Raw genomic sequence first — 23,061 nt, forward strand, 5'->3', positions numbered from 1 at the left:
GCCATGGCGTAGATTTAACACAGAAGCATAAATCACACTTAAGCCTTATATGCAAGAGATACAAGGTTTCCACCTGACACCAGTGTGTTTGTATATGCAAATACCCCACAGATACACAGAAAAACATCATGTTCTTTTTTGTTTTTATTTTTACGGTCACCAGATGAGCAGATACATCATTTTAGAAAAAAAATTGATATTTGCAAAAAAATTATAATACAATTTTTTCAATATAGATTATGTACAGAATGAAATGTAGTCAAACTGAAAGCATTCTGCCTCTTTGTCATCAAGAAGACAAAGCAGTGAAGGGGTCTGAGCGGTCCTCCATAGACCCATCTCCCTAACCAATAAATATAAACTGTATATATTATGTATGCTGCATTCATTCAGGCATGGACAATACCAGGGCAAGTTAGTTCTCAACAATATTTCCTTAATCATTTCTTGAACGTCACTGTGATACACGCACACACACTAGAAGCTTGACACACAAGTGCACACAGGCCAGAGAACAAATTACAGTTGGGTTACAACAATGGGCCATCTTAACTCATGAAAAGGTAAGAAAAAAAGCAAAAGAAACGTGTATGGAAATACCCGTCATTGTTCTTGATCAGGAGGGAGAAGTGGCTTTCTGGTCAAAGCTCGCTGGAGCTGGCTGAGCAGCACTTGACATTTGGCCTGATTCAAACAGCCAATTGTACAGAAAGCTACCGAGCTGGAAAATCTCTCCCATTCTCACAAATCCTGCCTACTCATGTAGCTCCCTCCCCCTCGCTCAGTCTCCCTGTATCTATCTACCTTTCTTCTCTCTCTTGTTCCTATTTTTTGTATCTAGAGTGGGACAGGTGCCAGGACAAGGGCGGGCGAATGCCCCCCTTTTGCATGTTTCCCCTCTGGGAATGAAGAAAATAAAATGCACACGAAAGCTTCTATCCATGCTGTATTGAAACAGGACAGACAACTGCACAATCACAGAACGAGCACAAGAAAAGACGACAGCAAAGTAAAGCTATGGCCAGGGCAGGGCGGGGAATGCTTGTAAAGGGAATGCTTGACTTGAGGACTTGAAGGACACTATGAGCACGCCGCTTGCCAGCTGCTTTACCTTGTCGCTGGGCATCACCTCTCAAAAATCACCCTCCTTGTTCTTGGCGGGAGAAAGAATTATGACTTTGTGCCGATGAGCGAATACACACACTTGCATAAATCATCCATCTTGTTTGGCGGTTAATTACTCTTGTTTACCCTCCGAGTAACCTCGGGATGGGGCGGTGTGATAGGAGGAAGCCTGGGCAGAGGAGATAGCACCAAATAGTAATCTGCTGACGCTGTTCATCAGTGTGCAATTCGCAGGAGTAAAAGCACATAGTGGGCTTGAACCTGGGTGTTAGTGAATTAGACAAGGTTGACTGGGGTCTGACGACGGCAGCTCCATCAACATCCTGGCCTGACCACAGCTGTTCAGTAAGCTGTTCTGGGGTCAGCCGGTGAAGGAGCCACGCTGAGGCAGCCCGGCGCAGGCCAATCACAGAGCTCCTCAGGATGTACAGCAGGCTCTGATCGTTGCTTATTTCATTACGGGGAAAGCTACATAAATCCACAAAATGGAGAGGAAGAGGCACAGAGGGAATATTTGCATTTCTCCTTTCCTATCATCTCCCCTCAGTGCCCCCCTCTCCAACCCCATCCTTTCAATCCCTCCCCCCATTTAGTGCAGAGTGACTTTAATCATCACTTTCGCCAAAACACATTAAGCCGGTGTGTCCGGAGTTGAGGAGAAAGAGGCGGGGTTGAAAAAACACAGAGTGGCGCATTAGATTTGCAATAGTGATGCATTACTCTGGCATTACTTTGGAGATTAAAGATGGGACGTTGCATTTCATGGTGGTGGTGCTGTTGGTTGCCTGATGTATGGCTGTCCTCCTGCACTGAAACAAACCAGGGAGAGAAGACCCTGGCATTCCTTCCTTCCTTTTTCTCCTTCTATCCCTTTAGTTCTTATTCCCTCTTCTTCTATAAACCTTTTTTCTTCATCCTTCAACCCTCAAAGCCTTCCCTGCCTGTTAACCCCCAATCTAAAAGCACCTCTACATTAAAGATATTTATGCAACTGTTTGATCAAGTTCTCAAGTCAAAAACAACACCTCCTTTGTAGAAGGAGATAATACTGTAAAGTGGATTGCATACATTAAATTTAAGCCAACACACATTGTGACTTTGCCTGGTCTTTGTGTTACTGCATCTGTGTGAAAAGGATGGATTTAAAGTGCTTGAGAGCTTAGGACAGGCAGGGTGAGATTGCGAGGAGACCATAAAAAACAAAAACAAAGAAAAACTGAAGGGCATGAACAAGGGGTGCTTTAGGACTGGGCTAATTCGGGGGCAGGTTCAATATGGAGACAGAAGGCTTTATAAACAGAGTGGGGGAGAAAGAGAAAGAGTAGGATGTGAGGATGTACGTAGTCCTCAGGAAACAAAATGACAATACATATTTTGTTCTAAAGTCTCAGAGAAACAGAATCACAGTCAGTCAGTCCAAGGGTACAGCCCACCAGCAGCCTGGCCCAGTGGGTGAGCTTTCCGGTCATGTGTCAATCCAAACCTTTGGGCCTGGGTTCACCCTGGCACCCAGCTCTGGTTGCTGTGTGCTGATGGAGGACAAGCAAATGCCCCCAAGCTCATGCCCATCCCCATGCCCATGCCTTGGGACAGAGAGCCGTCAAAGTTGAAGTCCATGCTCTCTGTGTCCATAAAGTCATTGAGCAGGATGGAGTCTACATCACAGTCCAGGCTACTAGCAACATTCTCCATCTCCAGATTGGCAGCCATTCTACTGTGGGAGTTGTGCTGTTGCCCCTGGTAACCAGTGTTCCCTGGCTGGTGGTTGTTGTGGTAGTAGCCATGCCAGGAGTCAGTCATACCCTGATGGTGAGCTCCGGGGTAAGGCTGGTGACGGGGGTGAGGTGCAGATGCCAGGCGGCAAGGGTCCTGGGGAACATCCATGACCCCGGCGGGGTTGGGTGGCAGGGACGGCGATGTTGGGAGGTGTGGTCGGGGCCCATAGTGGTTAGAGGTCTTGAGGCTGTAGGGCTGCAGGATGTCAGTGCTTACCCGTGGGGAGAGTGCCTGGGGGTGAGGCCCACTGTGCATAGGGTTATGTGGGTTGTGGTTGTGCATGTGACTCTGGCTGGAGGGAGGGTTGTGATCATGTCTGGCGTTTACTTTGTTACTGTGACCGTGCTCGTGACTCGGACCATAGTCATGGGCAGGGTGGGGCTTGTGGCTATGGCTGTAGTCGAGGCTGGCTTGGTGTTTGTGACCCTGATTGTGGTTCTGACGGTGGGTTGGGTTCTGGTCATGGACTGAGCCATGGCCATTGTGTAGACTAGGATTGTGAGCATGCTCCTGGCTGTGATTGTGGTTATGATTGTGGCTGCGATTCTGATTGTGGCTGTGCTGGCTATGAACACCATTGGTCCCCTGTGTCATTAATGTGTGTGATTCCCGTCCCGGGCCCAGCACTGTGTCTTTGTTGCAGTACGGAGGTCCCTCAGTAAGCAGACTTTGTAGAGCGTTGTTCTCTGAGTAGCCCCTCATTTGGCGCTGGAAGCTGACTGGCTTGTTCTCCTGGATGGTCTCCATGGGAGTGTGATGCCGGAGCATGCCCATGGAAGGCTGTCCATACATGGGCCCACAGTAGGAGCCCTCTGCCTTGGGCGCAGGCATGTAGGGATAACCGTTGCATTTGATTTGCTGTGGCTGGGGGTAGCCACTCTCATCTAGACTGATAGCCCCTGTCAGGTCAGTCAGCTGGGGCAGCTCCACGGTTGGACAGTGGCCCCCAGTGCCCAGGGCCGGGGAGCGGGTGCTGGTGGGGCTGGGGTACAGTCGAGGGGAGGCTGAACAGGACAGTCCACCCTCCTCCGGTTCGTCAGCCTCCGCCTCAGCCAGAATCGGGGACAGGCAGCCACTTAGTGTGGAGGCAGAGGAGGAGGTGCGGGAATGGAGGTCCGTCCAGGTGTCATACTCCTCACCCCCCATACTCACACCTCCTTTCCCTGCTGGACTGCCATGCTCGGGGGAGCCTTGCATTGTGGATCCGGCCCCCTGACCTTGTCCCCGTCCGAGGCCTATGGCCCCTGCTCTCTTACGGCTAATGCGACCTTTGGTCTTCAGGTAGCGGGTCCCATTGTCTATAGAGGCCGCCCGTCGCCTGGGCCCTTTGCCCATCTTCCCTCCTTCTGGGTTCAGCATCCACCACGAACTCTTCCCCGTCCCTTCATTTTGCACCCTGATGAAGCGACTGTGCAGGGACAGATTGTGTCTGATTGAATTCTGGAACGAGAGAGAAAGATGGGAAGGAGATGGTGGGAGAAAGGGGGGAGGAGGCAGAGAAGGGACAGAGAGAGAAAAAAAGAGATAAACATTAACACCCAAGGGAACATTTAGGGTTAAATAATGATTTCTTGAGAACACAAAGTCATTTCAAATTATGGCCAAACTATCAAGGCTGCATGGTAAGCGAGAAAAAAGGTGGATAAAGAAAGAGAGGGAGATGGAGGGGAGAGCAAAGAGGGCAGGGAAGGACCAATCGATACCTCCCCTGACCAGCCTCTCCTCTCCACACGCGCTCACTGAGTCATAATACGGACATGGGTGCAGCCTCCACATCAAACCATCACCAAGGTTACAGAAATGAATCACACGAGGCAACCCAATCACAGACAGACCATATCGATTGCAGGGCCTCCAAATATGAGAGCCTGAGATCCAACCAGAGACAGGGAGGGAGAGGCACGGAGGGAGGAAGGGAAGAAGAGGGAGGAAGGATGGGGGAGGGATCTGGCAGGAGAAGATCTGGAAGAGCACCAGAGTGAAAAAAGGAACACTCACACACAGGCCTGAAATAAGATATAGGGGAAGTAAACAGGCGGGAGGGGAGAGGAAAGGGACATGCTCATTTAACCTCTTAAAATCATGACACAATTAACATGACCGTAGGCTACGGCGGCAGATATCGAATGGATGAAGTCTTCCTGCGAGTAGCTTTGAAGACGGACGGATGTGCCGATTGTGGGTGGGTGTGGAGTGCGGGGGGGGGTGTATAGGATAAGCCTCTCCAGACCCCTGTTTAAGTGTCTGAGTGACGGCTGTATAGTTAATCCAGGGCTTCGCAGCAGCATTTGAAGCTGGTGCCAGCCTGGAGTGAGTTGATGAGATCTAAGCCTGCCTAAAGGAGAGCTTAGCAGGGATACACATCATCTCAGCTGGCCAAGTTAGTCTAAGTACAGCATGTTCATCCAAATCTTTCCTGCTTGTGTCATTATTCACACTCTCTCCAGCTTTCCTCCCATTGCTTTTTTCCACCTTCTCTCTCTTTCCCTCTCTTTTGCTTTTCGCTTTTTTTCTGATCTTTCGGGAGGAACAAACCCCCCTCAACTGCAACCCTCTTCCCCATGCACACAATCACGCACTTTTCTTTTTCCTCTCTGGAGATATCTATCTATTTCTGCCTTGTTTATTACCTGCACATAGCTCACAATCTCTGTCTCCTGATATCTCGAGCCATTCTCTATCTTCATTCACTCCCTGCCTCCTGTCCAATTTTCCTGCTCTCAGCCCCATTCATCTCCCTCTCTGTGTCCCAGCGTCTCTTGATCACGACATTGCTCATTCTCTCCCTCTCTCCACATCCATCCTCTCGTCACCTTGCACAACTTCCACCCCCTCTCACTTTTCATTCATTCACACTGAAAGGTGAGCAAATATCGGAAACAAACAGCAGGAGATGCAAATCTGTGCTAAATGGCAGGCCAGCTTACATTTCACCCTTCAGTGCAATCTATACAGTCAGCATATGTAACCCCCCCTCCCCTCCTTCTCCCCTATACTCTGGCAGCAAACAGAGTCGCATGGCTGTGAACTGGACAGCCAGCTAAAAGATGACCGCTCGTTGTTGTTGCAGTGTATTATGAAAGCACAGCATCCAGAACAACAGGTAATATGTTTCTCGCAAAACGTTTCCAGGGGGGAATTCAGCTTTACCTGGATTTCAAATCAGTTTATCCTACCTACTACTATTCTCATTCATGAAGAAAAGGCCCCCCTTCACACACTCCTATCCCCTCAACGTGACTCTGAACAGGTAATTTCATCCCATCCTCCACTCAAATCACGCTGCTTTGACTAGACTCTCTTCACAGACGTGAAAATTGGATAAGAGAGATGTATTTATGCTTGTTTTTTTCCCTCTGCTGTTCAGAGGGGTCCTCCTACAAAACACCAGGTCGGTAAAATTGCACAAGCTCAACGCTGACGACGACAAATAAGCCGAGTGCACTTCTCCGCTGCGGCGTGCTACGGAGCGCCGACTTAATCAAAGCTGAATTTGAACGATGACGCCGTGTGAAAGAGGCCGCCAGTGGAGGCGACCCACATCAGGTGATCTGAGAGCACCACCCTGACAGGTTCCTCTGCAACATGACGGCTCCGGCTGGGCGTAGCCATGGCAACAGAGTAAACCAAAAAGAGGGAGAATTGAAGAGTGGGGAGGTGATGGTGAGGAGGGGAGAGGGGGTGGTGAGGAGGGGGGTGGGGTGGCTGATGCTGTTTGATGCTGCAGGCAACTCCAAACAGCCTTTTATCTGAGTCTGTCAGAATACTGCTTCCAATCCACCAGGGAGGCTCAATCACCAGCAGTCCCAACGTCTCACTACCTGTACCAAGCTGTGATTAGCAGTGTGTGTGTGTGTGTGTGTGTGCGTGTGCGTGAGTGTGTGCGTGTGAGAAAAGAGAGAGCTTCTGTACTACCACAGCAACAATTACACCACAACAGCAGGCCGCTGTTCCTTCACCTGCTGATACATTGTACAGTACTATAATGTGGCAGCTTTCTGCATTGTCTTCTGCATATCGTCGCTATCGAGCAGAAACCTTGTATCTCCACATTTCATCATTGACATTTTTTTTCATAAATCTATTGGTCACCATTTACATCTGTCCGTGGGTTTTACTAGTACAGTGACGAGGGGATGTTGCCTGATTTCGTCTGAGTTTAATAGCTCAACAAAATTTTTCAAATTAGCCTTTTCATTTCCTAAAATACAACGACTTTGGACATACAAGGGTTTCTAACAACAGCGACAATATATTAAACTGTCATTGTGGGAGTGATATTTTGTTTTGTACTTAAATAATGAAATAATGAAAAGGTGGTATTTAAATAATGAAAATTTGGTGCTGATACTCAACACTGCTCCTAATGTTACCGTTTCTACGCCCAAATATGGTGATCTCTAACCTAGAAATCTCCCTAGCGGCAGCAAATGTAATTTGCAGCCAGGGTCGTCTAGCAACTCTACATTGGCTTGCGAGCTGGAAAAACCAAACTCTAGTCAGGCCAATCACATCATGTATAGAGTCGGTGGGCGGGCTTAACATAAGGATGGCAGAGTTGCGACGGTTCCGCGTGAATTCCCTGCTACTTGAAAACAAAGAAGATGGCTGCTGCTGCTGGCGAACAGCGGTCTTTGGAATCGGCTTTGGCCGTGACTCTGGAAGACTTGGAGTTAAGCTTTTCTTTGAGAAAAGAACAAAGAACGGCACTGAAGTCATTCTTAAAAAGGAAGATGTGTTCGGAGTTTAAAGTTTAATCTATCAACTAGCGTTGCTCTGATTGGTTGTAGCGCTATCCTATTGCGTGCAGACGGAATTTGAAAGACAACCGTTTATCTCTCCCCTCGGATTGAGCCCTGCCAATGATGAGTTCCCAGACCCAACATCTGGATGTGGGTCTGGCTTGTCAGGCTAGGTGATCTCTGGATTGCCAGCCTCATTATCTGACCACAGGAGAGCAATAAGAGTCACTAACAAACTAGAAAAGGACACATGAAGCTAGAAGCGGTATCTAGAGTTATTTAAACTTGATGTACCATAGTTCCCAAACAAATGTCATTCATAATTATCTGTGTGGAATCTGATCAACATGAATCAATTTTAGTTATGGACGTTCAATAGACAACTAGTGCGCATTTCATCAAGAAAATAATTATATAATCAATCAAACTAAATTGTATTCATCATAACTGGGCAGACAAAAACAGGACGTTGTTTTACATCTGATGTCTTCTTTCTATGTTTAATGCTATCTACTTGTCTTTCAATACTTAACCAGTAAGGTTTTACATTTGCTGTTTCAATGCAAAATGCTTAAGTTCATGTACACTTAGTTGCCAGTTTATTAGGTACACCTAGCTAAAACTAATGCAGTCCAGCAATAAACCCTACCTTCATGAAGGTTATGATCAAAATAGCTTTTTGTTGAAATGGTTTCAGAGAGGTGTTTATTCAACTATACGGTGATTTTGAAGGCTGTAGTTTGTGATGCTGTTGAATTGTATTGCGTTACACTAACAGATGTTTCTATTATTTTCTCCACCCCATTTATATCAATGAGAATATGCTAAATAACAGAAAGACCTCACATAAAATCACAAATATACATTATTAAAGCCTGTTTTGGAGGGTGACACTGCACTGACTGTAATTTATAAATGAAAATTTTAATTAAAGACAAATAGTGTTCCTTGGTATATTTATGGTACTATGTGTATTTTAAATATCTCTATAGAGCTCAACAGTGATCGCCCACTTTTTAAAATGGCTCTGGTTCCGGAAGAGATTTTCCCCGTTCAATATCTCCATTTACGTTTCATTAAAGGCTTATATTAAGAGTTTTAAGCCTGGGACCAATCTAACCAGCTCAGAGACAAATCATGACCATAAAACATTTGATTTGGCGCAAAAGAACCTTTTGAAAACTGAAAACGGCAATGGTACAAGACTGTGTATAGAAACAATTATAGTTCATGGTAACAGCAAGTTCCACCAATCAGAGACGTCACTGTTACATTTAGGATTGTGGGTAGTGTAGTATTTCTCCATAAGATCGCGAATAAAACATGGTTTTCTTAAAACAAGGTTGATTTCATACGGACTTCTAGTTTTTACCGGAGCAGAAACTGCTGGTTCACAACCTCGTAGCTCGTGGTCAGTCTACCTCGGATGGTTTAGACATTATGGCTGATAATCACAATCCTTATGGAGTAAATGAATGGGATTTTTACTTCCGGAACCACACTGTTGAGCTCTATTGGCTTCCTTGGTAAGCTGAACTGAACGTTGTCCTGTCCATTTTGTTAACACCATGAACAGGGGCAGGTCTAGAAGGGGGGCCTGGGGTGGCGGTACCCCCCCCCAATCTGTTGGGTTAGAGTGCTGTCAATCTGACTAATTTGATTTCCATTGGATTAGAGTTCTGTCACTTGGCTGCCTGTTCTGTAAATCGCTGCCTTTCCATTTGGTAAATGGATATATACTTTAAACACACATTGTATAGTAAGTGTGCACTTTGTTAAAATGTTCAGGCCAGTTTAGAAGCAGAAACATATTGAACTCACTGTAGAGCACTTGTTGCTGTAAGAAATGAATTGTGTATTGCACTTTATTTCTGTTCTGTTTCCTATTATCTGAAAACAGTATACAGCAAGGTTTTCTCTGTTGAAGTTTGAGGCAAGTCTATTCTAAGTGTATTGCACTTTATTTTTATACGCTTCTGTGAAAAAAATCTTCCCAGCCCTTGTCACATGACCTATTAATGTTTAAATGATGACTATCCAAATGTTTGCCTTAAGAGCCCATAGAAAATGTGTATTGTATTTGGATACACAATTTGTCGAAAATAAAAACAGGTGAAATTAATAATGAATGTGATGTTTTATTTAGCAGAATTACATTATGTTGTTCTATCCTATCCAATATTTCCTATATTTCTAAGCAGTTGTTTTTTTGCTGTATTCTGATAAAATCCCCTGGGCCCCCCTAATTGATTATTACCCCCACTCCGGGTTTGTTTCCCGACGGTTCAGTAAACTGCCGTTAGCGTCCTTAACACCGGAGTTACGTGCTGACCGGGTTTGGATTGCTGTAATGATAGTGGCTGTCTGCTAGCTGGCTGGGGGCTGACTGTGGATGTGTCCTCAGGGCTGTTGTCCCCTCTCACCCCCCCCCCCAAATCGAGGTTTGTATCGAATCGTGGGTCAGAAATTGTGATACGAACCGAATCGTGGGTTTGGTGTATCGTTACAGCCCTATTAATGACTTCAGTATATCAGCGTTACTCTGGTGCAGGATTGGACCATCATGTGCAAAGGGAAGGCGGAAAGTCTCCAAGTTATCATTGCAATCAACGCCTAGAGATGTCAGTGATTAGCACACTGTCAGTCACAGAGGAGGAGCCGATCAGTGAAAACCCCCAGTGTAGTCTTTGGTTGGAATGAAACCTGCAGACTCTCAGCCCTCCGTGGCACATAGCTGGCCAATCCCTGCCTCCGTGTATATATTAAGTTGTCAGAAAGAGTGATTCTGCACAGGAGATGTCTGTTCCCTCTGCTCTCAGCCTTTGCCTTTCTGTTAATGCAGCAGGAGATGGACTGTTGCAGAGAGAACGGTGACTGAATCTGTCCTCACAGCCACCCTCCTCCTCTACAGGGAACGCGCTGCACTGTATCCCGCTCCACTACTGTATATTATACATTAATAGTGACTGAGTTTGACCCTGACACACTGCTGCTTTCGCCGAGCCATGGGAGAGTCAGTCCAGTGGTTAGCTAATGGCCCATATACACACATATCCATCTAAACACAGAATTCTCACACTTTTCCCTTTTTTTTTAAATGCCTGACCATGCAGCAATTTATGACTGGGATTGAGCATACTGGTTAGTGCTCAATATGATGATAAACTACAGCATGAACTACATTGCACAACAATGAACATTTAGATGTAACCGTATAATACAGGGCCCCACTTTAGTAGATAAAAATGTTTTCAAGAGACAGTGATGTGTATATATAGGCCTATAAGTATATACAGTGTATTAGTTAAACTTGACCTATTTTGATTACAATCCAGTTGTTCCTCGTCCTGTTTGCAGGGTTTTAACAGGCTGAGTAGTACTCCACGATTTTACACGAGGTTGCATTTACTCATCAGAAGGAGTGTCCCTTTAACATACTCCTCCTGACATTCCAAACTGAAGATACAGTCTTACTCTATCCAGTACGGTAGACCGCCAAGAAATGCATCCTTTGTTGGTGTTAAAACTAAGACTAAGAAAGGTTAATTCCCCTCTTTGATTGTATTTGTAGATTATATTACACTGTCAGTTGCTGTTATTTTGTCCACCCCCTGTACCAAACAGCCTTTTAAATGGTCAGAATCTGTGTGTTCTCTTCAGCAGGGTTTCTTGTGCCTGCAGCCTCCATTTCAGAATAGCAATAACAGAGCAATGGCTAATTTTCTTTAATTATTACTATTTTCAACACCCTTGTCCCGTTTTTTTTTTTTTTTTAGTCTGGGTTAGCTAGCTGACGATAATTACATCTATTAAAATTATCCAGTTTGTGTTGCATAGCAACGAGAATGATGCAACCCTTTGCACCCTTTTCCCTCTCACTGTCTCTCTCTCTGTTACGAGCAATTCTCTCAACGGAGCTTTGTGTCTGAGCAGAGAAAAAAGCCTCCCATATGAATTCGACACAGCAACTAATATGAAAATACATCTGTGTACTGGACCTTGTCACCCTATAGAGGGAACAACAGTTTTTAGACATTGCTACGCCTCTCTGCAGACAACAAGATGTGGAAATCAAATCATATCTAGTGTTTTGTAGATTTTACAGTCCAGGCAGCATTGCACGCACATGTAAACAAACGCCACCATATGTTTCACAACTTGACACATGTTTACCTCGATGTGCACGTGCACACAGACTCGCACACATCTGCCACGCCACACACCCACCCACACACCCACACCACCCACTCCAAACTGGCAATCATACTTAATCCCTCTCCAGCCTGAGTAATCCCAGACAATCCGAGGCTAATCCTGGTTAATTCTGGGCACTCCTCAGCTGGGTTTCACCCTGAAACCACAGAGACAGGGTGGGGATTGGTCGGATCACGGCGACCGAGGCTGGGCGCGGCGTTGATAGACGTAATTGGTCGGGCAGTTATTGGGAGCCAAGAAAAACAAGCACAGGTTTTCATCACGGGTCATTAAAATACGTCCGGATTGATCCCCGCTACGTCACGCCACAGCCTGACTGTTGTCGCCACTCCCGGTACAAAAAACATGTTTTTTACCAGGGTCCTACGTATTAGCATGCAAGCGCTAATACAAGGCCCTGTTATTTTGTCTACTTTCTGTTACTTTGTCTACTTTCTGTGACAGTTGGAGCTCGGGGAGAGAATAACCTTTTCTACATCGTTTAAAGGACTGGAAAATAAATTGCTAATGAAAACTAGCAAGGTATACAGTGTGAGCCATTCCTCCAGTGTAAGGGGCTTCGGAGAAGTCATTAGCCTCGATTGAGTCAGCTCTACCTACCGAAGCTCCTAGCTCAATTCTTCTTAGCGGCTATCGATCCTGATTCCAAAATGAAGCACTTAAGACACCTTGATCAAGCTGCTCCTTAATCTAGCGTTAAGGCGATTGAGACCTTTTCACCCTGCGTGTCTCAGACAGACGTATTACTTTGGCACAGGGGTACAGTGGCAGTCACAGCACACTTCACTAGCACAGACTCAGTTTGGGTTTTATAGCCTTATAGTCTGTTTAAGCCCCTTAGGCGCAGAGCAGGCGGCAGGAACACTTTTACTCTCTGCCATTTTGAAAAAGCTGTCAATATACACAAAGCCGAGAGCGTTAATGAAGCAATATGTCACTGACAGGGGACGGATGAAGATGCTTTGTTAAAAGACAAGAATGCCTCTGGTGTCTGTGGGCTCGACAGTGTGCCTGTTGGATTGAGTTTGCACATGGAAAACTGCAGGATATGTGTGTTTTAACCGCTTGGTATACTCATGAGAGCGTGAAAGCAGAAGCAAAAAGGAAACTGATTTACCTTCTGCTGCAGCTCTGTCAGCTGCGAGATGGGAGAACAGGTTGCAGAGGAGATCTGCTCCTAGACATTTTTATAGGCTGCTTTTACCTCTCAATCCTCACAGGAGAGAAGTCACTTGGAGGGGATTCATTAGAGGATTCAGTAGAACATCATGTAGTAGATCTTATAGTGCTTTCTGCTTCAAGGAGCCCTCCTCTAAATGTATGACGCATTCCACAGCACATTCAAGAGCAAGGGTTGCGTTTTGAATTCCACGCAGCGCTCCCATAAAATGTGGCCCGGCACAATCCAGCCCGAGTGTTGTGTGGATTGTTGTACGCCGCCTTGTTGAGAAGTAGTGGGACTAGGCAAATCCGTCGTCTCCCCTCGCTCAACCATTATTTATGAATCCATTTCACACAGCCAGGAGTCATTATGCACGGTCCTGTCAATGGGTATCTCTCTATGCCGCGCATTTATTTGATAATAAGCAGGAGAGGGGGAGAAGATAAAAGCGCTGACTGCGTTCATTGTGAAGCGTTTTCTGCAGGCGGGGAGACTTAAATGAGAGCAGCCAGCTCTGTGTGGGAATGGGTCTCGTCTGCTAAGCTTGTCTGGAGGCAATCAATGGAAATTAGTCAACGCTAAAGATTCACTTCCTGTGACTGATGTCACGGGTAGCGTTTGCCTCTTTGAAGGGAAGTAAAGAAGTGGGAGGCTGAGGGATTAATGGGGTTGGAGAAGGTGTGAGCACGCAGAGTTTGGGTGGGGGCTAAGCTGGGGGGAAAAAGATGCTATTCTTTTGGTGGATTGCAGGAAAGTAATAGGTCAGAGGATCCAGATGAATGCAGTGTAGCTAGGCCCATTCAAGAAACACAATAGGTTAGTTGTGTACAAGGCTAGCAACAGCACAGACCAATCAGTTACAATAAAGACGTGTAGTCACGCTTTTACAACAACAGTGCTGCTGCTACCGTCGAAACACCCTGAAAAACACAGTGTGGAATCCTAACAGATACTGAAATACTTTCTTTTAATCGTGTTTTATTTACTTAAACACCAAAAAATATGTCTCTTTAGACATATACCACATAGGTCATTTAACAGTAGAACAGTCTGGATCAATGGAAGTATATGTTGAAGAAAATTTGGTTCGTGCAACAAGGCAGGCCTGCTTGGTTCTTTCGGGGAATGATTGCAAAGATTTAAGAATATGTTTAGGTCATTTCCTCTCTAACTGGGACGTTTTGGGACCGATTGGCTGGGATTTGCAATGGACAAATTCCACACGGAGATAACCATGTATCCAGCTAATTTAAATAGCTCACGTTACTATATTGTGTCAACAGTTAACTTCATTTAATATTGTATGAAGCATTTTCTTTTGCGGAGTGCAAATGTTCCACCAAAACAAGTTCCTTCCTGAGTCTATTTAGCAGAGTCACCATTGCTGCGTCTTATGGTGCTTAGCCCATTGTGATTGGTTTAAAGAAATGCCATCAACCCAGAGTGTTTTCTTTCTCCTATCCCAGAATGTATGTGTGGTGTAGCCAGACCTTACTCTGCAATGCGAGACTAACAGTAGCATGACAAACCACTTTTTAAAGATTCTCTGTTATGCCATATATTAAGAACATTCTAATAAAAGACTGAATGCTCTAATTCAGCAGGTTAAAACAAACCATTTGTAGCTGGAATTACATTTGTATGGTTATTTGAGTCATAATGGTCTTGCAGAGAAATCAACAAAAACCTTGCTTCTTCTGCATTGAAGATGAATAAGAGTGTTTACAGAGGTAGCAGCAGTTTCGGTTGTACACCCACAGTGGCTGTGACAAAATGATCAGAGCTAGTGTCTCCAGCAATTGTACTGAGGCTGCCTCCTAAAAGGTGCACCAGTTAACTTCTCCTTAAAGTACAGCCGAGGGACTAGAGCCAGCCCTCGGGTGACAGAAGGCCTTTCACTCCCCTCTACTCTCTGTGGAGATCCACAAGCTCTAGGGGGGGGAGAGACAGAGAAACAAGGCAGACAGGGAGGGAAAAGACGAGTGAGGGAGCGAGGTGTGGTCTGGGGCTAACCTGAGAAAGGTAGACGGGAAGAGAGCCTGAGGGGCCAGAGGCGGACAGCAAGCCCAATCCCCAGTGGAGAGGCCTCTAATTGGAGCTGCCGGCCTGCCCAGGCAGCCTCTTCCTCTGTGGATGGACATAAGGAGCCAAGTGAAGGCGGAGAGAGCCCAGGGGTGGGAGGAGAGGGCAGATAAAAATAGAGCTGGCAGATTAACGAGCATCTGAAAGCGGGGCAGGGGATCGGAAAATCCTCCCTTCGTGCCAGAGATGCCCGGTCCTCAGGCCACAGCCAGCTCTGTAAAGAGTGATGGATCCAGAGTAGCCATGAGTGGTGCTTCCTTTCTGTTGGCTCCCCTTACATCACGAACACCGGGGGGGAAGGAACACCGTTATGTACTGCTCCAGGACTTTGCTTCAATTCTAATAAAGTACAGTCGTAGTCAACTGTTGGAGTAGAAATACAGTTAAATTGGCTCTTTTGTTTCATTTTTTTCAAGTATTTCTTTTTAAAAATCCTCATTTGCTCATATCACAACTATATAGCTAGTAGGGGTGGGAATCACCAGGGGCCCCACTATACCATATTGTCACGATACCATATTGAATCTAAAAAGATACATTTACGTATGTTCATCTCATTTCAATTTTATTGCTGCAAAATGGGACCAACACATATATAATAATAGATCCATACTTGGTGTCTGTGTATCGATACAGTATTGCCATGGAAAATATCGCGATACTATGCTGTATCGATTTTTCCCCCACCCCCAGTAAATATAAGGTGCACATTTCCCTATTAACTTACATTGTGGCTTGTTTCGCCGCTGCCGACTGCAGCGATCTCGCTTAATACTGGACCAATGTCAAAGATTGTTGTTCCCATCAGTCACTAAGTCAGAAAATATGTGTTCTTTAATTACAGACAGTAAATGTAAATGTAGTTTGTCACCTCCACCTTTGACTCACACTCACAAAAGGAGTCACCTCCACAGCTGTGATATCTATCCTTCCCCTGAGAGCTTTCACATGCCAGGTGGAGCATCGTGACACCTATGGGAGTCAAAGGAGAAGCTGAGAAACAGGCCTGATCACACCTGCCATCAGGTCTCAGGAGAGCACCACCCACCTCAACACTCAGCTGTCACATCCATCCGCACACTGAGGCTGTACTACACCTCCAACAGATGCAATGATCCACAGTCAAAAGCTGATACACTGGCAGAAACTCTGAGGGCTGAGACATTCCGAATGGCACATTAATAAAAAAGCAACAACGGCTAGATTGACTTGAAGAATTGGAGAGATGGGAACTTACAAACACCGAACTCTGCCACACAACTTGTTACAAGGATAACAACTATCTCACGTTCGAATAATGGGATCAACCTTTGGTCTTTCCTAACTAAAAGAGCTTCCGAACAGAACACTGTAGCCTTGAATGAATAACACAGTGGAGAAGTGGTGATCAACTTTTCTTCAAGCGTCTGTACTTTCATATTAGGTTAATTTGATTTCAACCAAAGTAGTGCTGAAAAGCCACTTAATCATGACTGTGAGTATTCAACACTTCATATTGAATATTCATTATAGTTTGAAAAAAGGGAGGTATGGCTGAATATTCAGACCTTTCCCCTAAAACTGCTGCTTGATTAATGCATCATACTAACGTGAACGTACTACTTCAGCAGGGAACAGCACCGTCTGTTAGAGTGAATTGCCATTTTGGTTCACTTTCATACAGGCTGACATTGTGTTCAAGTTAGCTGCTTACTGTTTGGGAATATTTAATTCTGTTGTATACATAGTTATCTGCAGAGTGCGATTTGTGAAGAAAATCCGGTAACACTTTATTTGAAGGTATCTATATAAGAGTGACATGACACTGTCATGACATAGTTATGACACATTAACTCTAACCCTAACTTGTCATGACAAAAACCAAATGACACTTACTAGAAGAAGCGTTATGTCATAAACGTTTATGACTTGTTTATAATGTTTATGACACGTTCATGACAGTGTTATGTCACTCTTATGTGATACCTTCAAGTAAAGTGTTACCAAAAATCCTAAACTTAAAGAGTCGTATTAGTGCCCAAACTTAACTGTCAGCACAGGACGCTCACTTTTTCTGGCTAAACTCCACTACCATGGCCCCTGAATGCACCGTCATCTGGCGGTACCTGTACCCGGCTCGCTGTCACCTGTTGGCGGCTAAACAACTGCCGCTGGTAGCCGGTGGCCCAGAGCTCTGTAGCGGCTAAACACAACCAGAAACTGCTGCTCGGATTTTATCCTTCTATGGCACTATGTGTTCACGTTACAGCACTTTACTTAGTTTAAAATACTTCTATTTTAGGTATATAATTAAAATATGGTCTAGGCCAAAATAATTCAGCAGAGGCAGGGGTATGTAGACCAGAAAGGGAGAAATCCCACGCATCCCCCCCGGCAAATAGCACCCTGGTTATTGGTCCTGCTAACTTTCACAACAAAAATGAAGTGGTGTACAGTAGCTAGGAGCAGTTAACGTCTTTTATGATAATTGAAGATTCATAAGACACAAGGCTGCGTAGTAATACATTCACTGAGTGACTACACTTTAGGTAATTAGGGACAAAATCCATGGTTCTTGTTCAGTTTTAAAGTTCAGCAGTAGCTAATATTAGGCTGTCACAATCTGCGTTAGCCAATTTGAGTGGGTCATTCCCAAAGTTACAGCCTTGAGTACGGAATAATTTGTTTTAGGACAGTAGCTGTGTTTCCATAAAATTGTCAAGCAAATTTTAAGCAACCTTTTAAAATGTCGCAAAAAAAGAAATACGAATTTAGTTTGTCACTGTTTTTCAGGGATGTAACGATTCTTTTTTTTGTGGGGGGAAATGGCATCCCCTTTCTAATCCTGCCTGAAAAGCTCTGACTTACAGGCTTGTAGCCCTCAAAAAAGTACAACCCCAGGAACTATTTCAATTGCTAAACAAATCGGAGATGTGCGATTTCAGAGGTCTGGAACCAGGCTCCAACACGACAAACTGTTCCAGTTCAGCAAATCACCAGAATCCTCACAATGACCTCCGATAGCAGCATTTATCAAAACAAAATACATACACAGACACATATTGGATCATATTTCACTGCAACCTTGGTGGTAGGTCTCTGTTTATAATGGATCATCATTAGCTTCATCTTTAATTGCTTTACTGTAACCTATTATCTGCTTTCGAGCCCACACTCAAATACAAAGTTGGACAGCAATAGCATTGATAGCAAAAGTATGAGAAGAATACACCGCTAATGCTGATTGCCTGTGGTACATACTTTATAGTTTTGTTTGATTCAATTACTCCTTTTTTTATTCAGCCAAGTTTGAATAAACTTTTCAAAAAATCCATGTGAAGGTGACTTGAGATTGATTATCGTTTCCCAGAAAATCATTTTGCCAACTCACACTGTCACACGTTTTTTTTTCTTTTGAGAGAAACACATCATCAGATGTGCTGTTTTGAAGTATGCCAATTTTCAAAGGGAAAAAAGTCCGATGCTCTTCTCTGTGTGATGTGTGTTGACTCTTCCACGACGAGACGATGCTATACATTTTACATTTAGTGGACGCAATCTGGGAAGGTGACAAGAAATTGACAAGAAACAGAGGGGGGGGAGGAGGACATGCATATTCACAAATCATAACTTTAACAGAACTTCTAATCCTGTAAGATTAATTGACATTACGTCAGAAGTCAAACCCCACTCTGACAATACACCCTGACAAAGACAAAGCAACACAAAGACACGCACACTAACGCACCAACAAACACACACACACACACACACACACACACACACACACACACACACACACATCTCGTGCTTCACTAGTATGGCATGCTGGGCCGGCTCATTACAACAATGCCAAGCTACTAGTTGCTAAGGAGACCTTGGGGAGAGGGAGGGTTGCTGTTGCCATGGCAGCAAGCCTGCATCTTGCCAACTGTCTTCCCCCATGAGACATGACCATCGTAGACAGAGAGAGAGAGAGAGAGAGAGAGAGAGAGAGAGAGAGCGAGAGAGGGGAGGAAAAGTGAGGGCAGAACAGAGTGAGGAGAGAAAGGCTGGAGGGGTTTATGGTTAAGATGTTGAAAGAGGAGGACTTGTAAAGATGCCTACGAGGCAGCGGGCTCGTTTGGAGAACCACAGAGACTGTAGAAATAATGCACGGGGGAAATTGATGGGGTGAGAGCAGGGGAAAAAAAGGGAGACCTTGAAAAAACAAAGCCCCACCATTTCTTTTGAAAGAGCCCATGAGCAGCTTTACTCAAGGCTCACGCGGGCGCTGCCTGGCTGACCAAAACTCGATCCAGGCGTTGACATAGGCGCTAAGGCGCTAAATGACGCTAAGTCCCCTCCGAAAACTAAAACCCCCTTCCTGACTCCCTCGCTCTCCGCCCCATAATGCCGCGCGTGTCCCCGAATGAACCACCCGCCTCTCAGCTTTTTACTACGCGGGCAGAAGATCTGGCAAAGCTTTTGGGGCGAGTGTTCACAGAGCCCATCCGTCATGGAAAGAAATCTGCTTTGGTGAGAGTGAGCAGTATTGAACGACGGATAGGAGGGAGAGAAATGAGAGGGAGAGAGAGGGAGAGCATCTGGGAAGGATGAGCAGAGAGAGATTAAACTGATTGGGGAGCGCAGAAGAAGGGTGAGGAGGAGGTTATACGAGGCGACAGCAGAGAGAAGAAGTCTCAAATTCAAATTAGCCTTATTGGTTTCCAAGGACACTGAATTGTTTCCATCGCTTTCTTTCCCTGTGTCAGTGTCTCACCCCCCTCCTCCCCACGTCTATTTTCTTTTCCTCTGTTTCTTTCTCTCTCTCTCTCTCTCTCTCTCTCTCTCTCTCTCTCTCTCTCTCTCTCTCATCTCTGACTTCATTGGCTCTTATAAAATCTTTTTTTTTCATTGCCTAGGTTTGTCACATTGAGGAGCACATGCATGTCAAGGGAGCTATGATTGCCGAGTTTCAAACATATTAACACCTAAAGCACTTACTGTACCTCTCAGCGCCGTCAACACCCTCTTATGCTCTCCGAACTGAAACTGGCTGCACACTATAAGAAATATCTGTGTATTAACGCTTGTATGACTGTATATTTTAACAGAAATTGTCCATAGAACGTGATTCACAGTTGTATTTTAGTTTTTTACATTTGGAATTGCATAATTTGTACTTCGACCACTTTTGCCCATCACGGACATTGGTTTTGGGAGATTAAAGTCCACATTGTCACTTTTTTGACGTTTGTTGCTTTTCACGACATTTTTCCCCCAATGTTTTTGTCGCTTTTTCTGACAAGTTTTTCTTCTGTATTTTAACTGTAGGCACATACATCATTTCCGTTTTGTTTTAGCAGAGGGCAAAGTCCGGGTAATGAGCTGCCAGAACTTTTTCTGTTATTTCACGGATTTATTTCTTAGAGTGTGGTCATGACACAGTATTATGTTTGGGAGCAGGGTCAGGTCGGGTTGCAGAACTCCCGTTTTTTTTGGGGTATTGGGACACGGGTCGGGTTCTGGTTTATTTTCAAATGTTATTTATTAAGAAATATCTCTCTTTCTTTCACTGGTTGCGCTAAATCATCGGTGTCCATGTGTGTTCAACCTTATTGTGGAACAGAAGGGTCACATTGGATGATTACCTTCAGTGGCAACATTTTACAATGTCCAATACCAACGATTTGAAAACAATTAGTTTTTCCAATATATGTGCATGACAACCATGGTAAGGAAAGAGGTGTGGCAGGTATGGCATCAAATTATGGTCAAGGTATAGTTGTTCTCGCATTCCCAGACCTTCCTCCACAGCGCTGCGGAGGAGGGTCTGGCTAGTCCACACAGCATTCTGGGATGGGAGAAAAACGTGCTCTGGTTTATTGGCATTTCTTTAAACCAATCACAATCGTCTTGGGCGGCGCTAAGCGATAGCCTCGGGAAGGAACTTGTTTTGGTGGAACATGTGTACGTTCAAAAGTAGTTTTAGTCGTGCAACAGAAAACTCAGATTGGACAGATAGTCTAGCTAGCTGTCTGGATTTACCCTGCAGAGATCTGAGGAGCAGTTAACCATAGTCCTCACAAATCCACCAGAGGTTAGAACGCCAACACAAAGAAAGAGGAAGGTAACGGACCTCCGGCCAAAAAGAGGGACATCTGGTGGAATTTCCGATGGCACCGAAGCAATCCCAGAAGTGGAACGTTGTGGGTATAGACTAAGGTATGGTTAAGGTTAGGAAACTAACTACTTCCTACATTTTACGTAAATTGTTTGCTAAAGAATAATGTAGAGCTACTGGGCTGGTGTGTTACTTGTTTCAAGTAGATATGCAATGCTCGGTGGAAAAATGGAAAGATGACCTTAAACAGAGCGTAGCCAGTACGTTGCATTGGACTGGTCAGCTAATGCAACAGAGCTAACAGTCAGGAATGGATCACATGAATCAAAACCTTGATGGTAAATGGTAGATTCGTAAAATCTGTAATGATTTGGAGAAGGCCTTTGAATTGTGGAAACATCATGGCCTTGTTGTCACAAGTGCTAAAAACCCCACCATCTTAGAGTTATGCCACATGAACCAAACCCGTCAATTCCCACAGGGTCTAGATTTCTTTGGTCAGATTCGGGCTGTTATGTTGTTAAAACTCCAGGCTTGTTCAGGTTTGGTTATTATTGAATGTAATTTCTCTCCTTCTCTCTCTGACTGTGAGAGCCACATGAAAACTGTGTGAAATAAAGCAAACTAAAGGTTAAAACAAATTGGTAGTACCAGCTGGGTTATATTGGTTCTTAAAGATGTGGGTACGGGCTGGGTTTGAGTCTCAGTTTTAGGCCTGTGCAGATCTCCACACTGGCTATGTACTGAGACTGCAATATCATTCCAACATACAATAGTGACAAATGTTGGAACTGGCAACTCTGCAACTCCTACTGACACAACGACATCAACTTTTTTCCGTTCTGGAGAGTTTGAACAGTCGAGTTTAGGACCGTCTGGCTTTTTTATGGGGCTGTTTTTATGTTTCGGGCTAGACCCTTTAGTTCAAATAGAAGGAAATGATTAATTATATTTTAAACAGTGTGTTTCTGACTTTGTGGCAGATTGTGTTTCCTGTTTCTAATATGGAGATGCACAAAGCCAGGTCCATAAAGAAAATGTTTTTTCCAGTTTTTGTGTGGAAGAACGTGACTGGTCTGCACAGATCACTAACCTCAACCCCGTCCAACACCTCTGGAATGAACTTGAATGCCGACTGTGAGCCTGATCAGCCAACATCAGTGTTGGACCTCACAAATGCTCTGGCTTAACCTTTGTGTTGTGCTACCGGGTAAAAATTAACCCTTTTTTCCAATGTTCTTGACACTTTATTCAAAATTTTAATGAAATTACAGCCATTGGTTTTTTTTAAAGCTGAAATTATGAACTATTTTGACTGTTAAAATCAGAGGAATGTTGAGAGGATCACAGACTGATATATGTCAAAGTTTAGTCGGAATACTGTTTTTTTTTGTTTTTTTCAATTTCAATGCTATACAATTGAATAAAACACTGAGCGTTTCTATGGAATCATCCGTGTAATTGTTGTGCAGTTTGCTTGAAAGAAACCCAAATGTCTGATATAAAAACTTTGAAAACGGGTCAAATTTGACCCAAGGACAATATTAGGGTTTAATGGGAGCAAATCTCTGCAACCAGGTAACATCTAGTAGGAGATTAATGGTCATGGTTTAGGAATGGCATGTTTCAACAATGACACATGGGTGTCATGTTTGGCTGTCCACATGCTTTTGGGAATGTTTATTAGAATATTAGAAGCAATTACCACCGACATCAGTCGCTCCCGCCTAGAAGATCATTGGCATCATCTCCCCTCGCTGGAAGATCTTTACAGTTCCCGCTGCCTCAAAAAAGCCCCAAGCATACCAAAAGATCAATCTCAACCTGCGGTTGTTATCCAAAAGCCGTGCATTTAACCCTACTTGAGTATTAAG

The 23,061-nt window shown here is 44.6% G+C and overlaps 1 protein-coding gene and 1 long non-coding RNA gene across 2 annotated transcripts in view; one reads left to right on the forward strand and one right to left on the reverse strand.

Annotated features, from left to right (window-relative positions):
* Positions 1–139: 139 nt before the first annotated feature.
* The window catches only part of foxo6b (forkhead box O6 b), a 49,231-nt gene continuing 26,309 nt past the window's right edge, over positions 140–23,061 (reverse strand). Inside the window, exon 2 of the mRNA XM_031279135.2 lies at positions 140–4,341. Coding sequence (XP_031134995.1) covers positions 2,623–4,341 — 1,719 coding nt within the window. The 3' untranslated portion in view covers positions 140–2,622. The remainder of the gene's footprint in view (positions 4,342–23,061) is intronic.
* Positions 4,172–22,537, forward strand: LOC118493455. Its single transcript, XR_004895416.1, has 3 exons — positions 4,172–4,182; positions 10,108–10,169; positions 22,528–22,537. It is a non-coding gene; the product is annotated as an uncharacterized LOC118493455 (long non-coding RNA).

Source organism: Sander lucioperca, chromosome 16 (assembly GCF_008315115.2).
Source record: "Sander lucioperca isolate FBNREF2018 chromosome 16, SLUC_FBN_1.2, whole genome shotgun sequence".
Lineage (NCBI taxonomy): Eukaryota > Metazoa > Chordata > Actinopteri > Perciformes > Percidae > Sander > Sander lucioperca.